Here is a 4948-nt window from a genome sequence, read left to right as displayed (position 1 = left end):
CTGCAGGCGCTGCACGGCGGCCAGCGTGGGCTGCGTCCGCTCGGGCTCCCGATGTTTGCTTTGGCCGTCGAGGAGGATCTTCTTGAGCATGCTGGGGGCCGGGGTCTCCATCACCTCGAAGGTCACCATCTCCTGGACCAGCCCCAGGAGGAAGAGGGGAACCCAGCAGCTGTCCAGCAGCAGGAGCTGATCCTCTCGCGGCAGCAGGTGGAAGGAAGGGAGGTTTTTCATGAAGCTGATGGTTTTTACCAGCACGTTGGAGGCCGCCCGGCAGGTGACGTGGGGTGTGCGGAGGCAGACGGTCCGGCGCTGGTGGCAGAGGCAGCGCCGGTGGGGCGGGCGGCGGCCGCCCCCGCCCGGGGGGGGGGCGGGGGGCGCTGCCCCGGGCCCGTCTCTTCCGCGCGGACACGCGATGAGCTCCTTCGCTGCCTATGACGGGGAGATCTGCCTCCAGCCTTCTGTGTTCGTGGAAGGGAGCCTTGTGTGCGTGCTTGCCGGGAAGTAAAACCAGCAAGGGGAAAGGTAGCGACTTCTAAATCGCGTTCTGCGCAGTATTTTAAGCTGGTTTTGTAGGAGCTGTGAAATCGTGTCTCGGAGACCTCGATAGCGTGTGTGTTTCACCCTTCCCCAGGGCGGTGTTGAGAATAGTTTCATCAACAGGTCGGTGCGTTCTGATGTCATCAAGGACAGAGTTTTTCTCGATCTGGAGCTAGGAAATCTTAAAATACGTTTTTCCTTCTTCACTCGTTGTGTTGGTTTAAAAGCTTTAAAATTTGTACAATCTTTTGAATAATTTGTGTTGTAGGAACGCATAGTTTTGAAGATGACACCTAGTGTGCCTTAGTTTGTCGCTGTCGCTTAGAGACTTATTCCCAGTGTGTGCCAACAAAGATAACGTAATAACAAATATTGCATATAGGGTTTCTTACCCGTAGTAAAGTTTTCGTAACTAAAAATATCTTTAAACTTTATTTCCAGTTCTGTAGTTGTTCTTACTTGGTTTGTAATTGTATGTTTTTGATAGTTTGGTGGGTTAAATGTATTGCGCTGTTAGCACTTTTACTTAACTACTTACTTGTAGTTTTTCAGATAGCTATAAGAAATGAACTTCTCTGACTTTTCCGTCATGATGTATTATTCATCTCTGTGTTAACAAGAGTGATGAAAATGAAGGCTTTGGGCAGGTTTAGGCTTGGTAAATTACAGTTTATAGCTTTATCCAGCTTCTTCCTTGCGTGCTAATCTCAATGGTCTGGTTCACAGATTCCCGCTCGTTTTCGTTCCCTGCTCATTCGGATGGTCCTCGGTTGTGGAAGGTGTGTGTGAAGGCTGGTCACGTACAGAAACGGTGATAAAACAGGGCTGTACGGTTCTTTTCTCTAGTACTTCCGTAGCTTAAAAAGCTTAAGTGGGAAGTACACCTGTGCATAAGGTCTTGTGCAAAGTTTGTAGGTTGCTTAATTTAACTGTTGAATGGGCTCTGAGAGGTGTAATTAAAGAAACCGGAGCTCACCCAGCTCGTCAGACTGCCTAGGGAACTGGTCTAACGCAGTGGTTTTCACCAGTGTTATCTGTGGGTTACTGGGGATCCCTGGATCAGGGCGTATAGGTTCAGGTAAGATGAAGCACGCGCAAACTTTTCAGAAACGTGTGTGTTTACAGTATTTGAAGGGAAACACTTTCAGAATTTTGCATGTGATTTCGAAGCTCTTCCCAAGCGAACAGCGTGATCAGAATTTGTTCTCCCGTGTACAATTATTCCCTGCGTATAATTTGTTCTAGAGCGTAGAACTGCAGGGTGCCATCATGAGCCTCCCACCTGCGGGTGTTGGGGAAGAATAGCAGCAGTGCTCAGTTGTCACAGATGCCTTATCATTTGAATCTCCTCTCAACAAGCTGGAGTGGCAGAACATATTTGATGTGTCACAGATACCTTAAACTTTTCATCTAAGCTGGAATGCCTTACAGGAGGAAAATAAGGCCAAAAGATACAAACATTCCTGTCGTATCTCTACAGTATCAGTTAAGGCCCAGCATGGAAAACCAGTGTATGGGTTTTTTTCTGAAGATGGGAACTGGATGTTTCTAGTTCAACAAACCTGAGATATGAAGGAAGAGACCTTGGAGGGGTGAGATGCTGCTGTTACTGGGCATGTGAGACTCATAAAACCAGTGACTGAACACCAAACCTTAGACACTCATGTTTTTCTAGCTCTGGACTGGGGAGAGGTGCTTCTGTAGGAGAATTGAATGCCTGTCTGTGATTACTTCTTGAATATCAAGGGAGAAGTTATTTTGCGTGTTGGAATCTTTTAGGTCCTTCGCTTCGTGCCCTGAACAGTGCACGTCTTGCAAAAGCATGTACAGTATGCTGCTTTGAGGTATCTAGTCCAAGTATGAGTGAGTTTGTGGGTGAAATGATGCTAAATATGAGAAGCTTGCCTATTGCCTAATATTCCCATGTCACATAGCAAGGAGATTAAAGATGAGGTTTATTTTGAGAGCTTTATACGTATAATGTGACAGATACAGAGCTAGGGTACTTGGAGAGAAGCACTTCAGGTGGTTGAGAATTTTACTGTGCAATGGAAGCCAATTTTGGATAGCGTTTTATTTAACTTTCCTTAACCTACAAAGGTAAGGTTTATTTTTTCAAAATGGAGCATTTATTTTTTCTGGTAGTACTAGTAATTCCTTTTGCACAAGGAGGAGTGGCGTTAGGGGGCGCAGGAGAAAGTGTAGCATCCATAACGTGGTAAGAAATGTGGTACTTTCATCACATTTGTTGAATGCTTGAGCAAGCTGTTTGGTCGGACAGCTGTTAACTTTTGTCTGGGGACATTTGAAAGAATAGAACTTCAGTGTAAACGCCACTGAATGTAAAACTTCATCAACAGTGCCTTTTCACGTTACTGGAAGCGTTTGGGTACTTATATGTTAAAATTAATTCTCAAATTTAATCTTTTGGATTTCTTGTCTTATTTGGGAAATGCAATAAAATGATTGCTTTGTTTTTCTTTTCTGGTATCTTCACAAACGGTTTCGTTCAGGACGCTGGAGCAATGGATGCGCTTTACAAGCTATGGGACTTAGTAACAGAGTAGTGAAAATGAAGAGTCACTGTGCTATCCTGGGAAAAGAGCAGTGTAGTAATCTTCTTAGCTATGTTGTTCCTTGTTTTCTTTAAAAAAAAAAATTACAGTAAACATGATTACTGAGAAGGTCATATCCAGAAATTCATTTTTTCATTAAAAATGGCTAGTTTCTTATCTCACTAAACACAGAGCAACTTAAAATTCAGCCTTAGAATTGTTCCATAGCGCTCCTAGTTGTTACACGCAAGTGAGCTGGGTGGAGTATTTCATAAATGCAATGTTAAAAAACCCCCAAACAAAAACCAACAACAAACTTTGAGGATTTCAGTTACATTTTTAGCATCTCTTTACTCGTCTCCTTTGCAGCTTCCAATAGGTAAATTCCGCTTCAGAATAATTAGCAGAACTTCTTCACTCGTTAAATTTGCATGTCATACAAGTGTCCGTATTGTATGCAGCACAATCGATACTCTACACGTAGCGTATCCACAGTTTGCATTACGTGGTTTTTTCTGCTTTCATTTGTATCGATTTTCTGTTGACGCTTCTTTGTAAATCAAGAAATACGTACGCAGAGGAAAATAAAATGTGTTTAGATACTCACTCTTTTTTCTCTCTTCTGTTACAGAAATGAGCCGTCAGACTGCTACAGCACTACCTACAGGTACCTCAAAGTGTACGCCATCACAGCGGGTGCCTGCCCTGACTGGCACTACAGCTTCCAATAATGACTTGGCTAGTCTCTTTGAGTGTCCTGTGTGTTTTGACTATGTGCTGCCACCAATTCTTCAGTGTCAGAGTGGCCATCTCGTTTGCAGCAACTGTCGCCCCAAACTTACGTGCTGTCCAACCTGCCGAGGCCCGCTGGGCTCCATTCGTAACCTGGCTATGGAGAAAGTTGCCAATTCTGTACTATTCCCATGTAAATATGCCTCTTCCGGATGCGAGATAACTCTGCCGCACACAGAAAAAGCAGAACATGAGGAGCTGTGTGAGTTTAGGCCTTATTCCTGTCCATGTCCCGGTGCTTCATGTAAATGGCAAGGTTCTCTGGATGCTGTAATGCCACATCTGATGCATCAACATAAGTCAATTACAACACTTCAGGGAGAAGATATAGTGTTCCTTGCTACAGACATTAATCTTCCTGGTGCTGTTGACTGGGTTATGATGCAGTCTTGTTTTGGCTTTCATTTCATGTTAGTATTGGAGAAACAGGAAAAATATGATGGTCACCAGCAGTTCTTTGCAATTGTCCAGCTGATAGGAACACGCAAGCAAGCAGAAAACTTTGCTTATCGACTTGAGTTAAATGGTCATAGGCGGCGATTGACTTGGGAAGCAACTCCTCGATCTATCCATGAGGGAATTGCAACAGCCATTATGAATAGTGACTGTCTAGTCTTTGACACCAGCATTGCACAGCTCTTTGCAGAAAATGGCAATTTAGGCATCAACGTAACTATATCCATGTGTTGAAATGGCAATCAAACCTCTTCAGGCCAGTGTTTAAAACCGTTGCATTTAATTTAGCAGAAACTAGGGTAACCATCTTTGACTGTCAGACAAATTATTTGGTAGATGGAGGGTAGACGTATATGAAGGGAAACAAAAGGAAAGGCTGTTAAATTACAGGAAGCAGTTGCATGTAGTAACACTAATATATTTAAAATAAGTCAACAGTAAACCACTGAAAATATATATACACCCAAAATGGGCATCTTTTGTATTAAGAATTGATTCTACAGGAAATGTTGTAAAATAATTCTAAAAACTTGTTTGTAGATTGATTGTACTGTTGAAAAGGATACTGTTTCGTGTTTTTGTTTGTGTTTTTTTTCCTCCCCCCTTTG

The 4948-nt window shown here is 43.4% G+C and overlaps 2 protein-coding genes across 2 annotated transcripts in view; one reads left to right on the top strand and one right to left on the bottom strand.

Annotated features, from left to right (window-relative positions):
• LOC103913797 overlaps positions 1 to 813 on the bottom strand; it is a 1246-nt gene extending 433 nt beyond the window's left edge. Inside the window, exons 1-2 of the mRNA XM_009320343.1 lie at positions 496 to 813; positions 5 to 429 (exon numbers count right to left, since the gene is read on the bottom strand). Of these exons, the coding sequence (XP_009318618.1) occupies positions 5 to 429; positions 496 to 813 (743 nt within the window). The remainder of the gene's footprint in view (positions 1 to 4; positions 430 to 495) is intronic.
• A 525-nt stretch (positions 814 to 1338) lies between these two features.
• On the top strand, positions 1339 to 4937 carry SIAH1 (siah E3 ubiquitin protein ligase 1). The gene is made up of 3 exons (XM_009320299.1): positions 1339 to 1615; positions 1783 to 2381; positions 3724 to 4937. The coding sequence occupies exon 3, from the start codon at positions 3726 to 3728 to the stop codon at positions 4572 to 4574; it is 849 nt and encodes a 282-aa protein (XP_009318574.1). The 5' UTR covers positions 1339 to 1615; positions 1783 to 2381; positions 3724 to 3725; the 3' UTR covers positions 4575 to 4937.
• The last annotated feature ends 11 nt before the right edge of the window (positions 4938 to 4948 follow it).

The sequence above is a fragment of the Pygoscelis adeliae genome, unplaced genomic scaffold (assembly GCF_000699105.1).
Source record: "Pygoscelis adeliae isolate BGI_AS28 unplaced genomic scaffold, ASM69910v1 Scaffold62, whole genome shotgun sequence".
Lineage (NCBI taxonomy): Eukaryota > Metazoa > Chordata > Aves > Sphenisciformes > Spheniscidae > Pygoscelis > Pygoscelis adeliae.
This window is presented reverse-complemented; position numbering and strand designations above follow the sequence as displayed.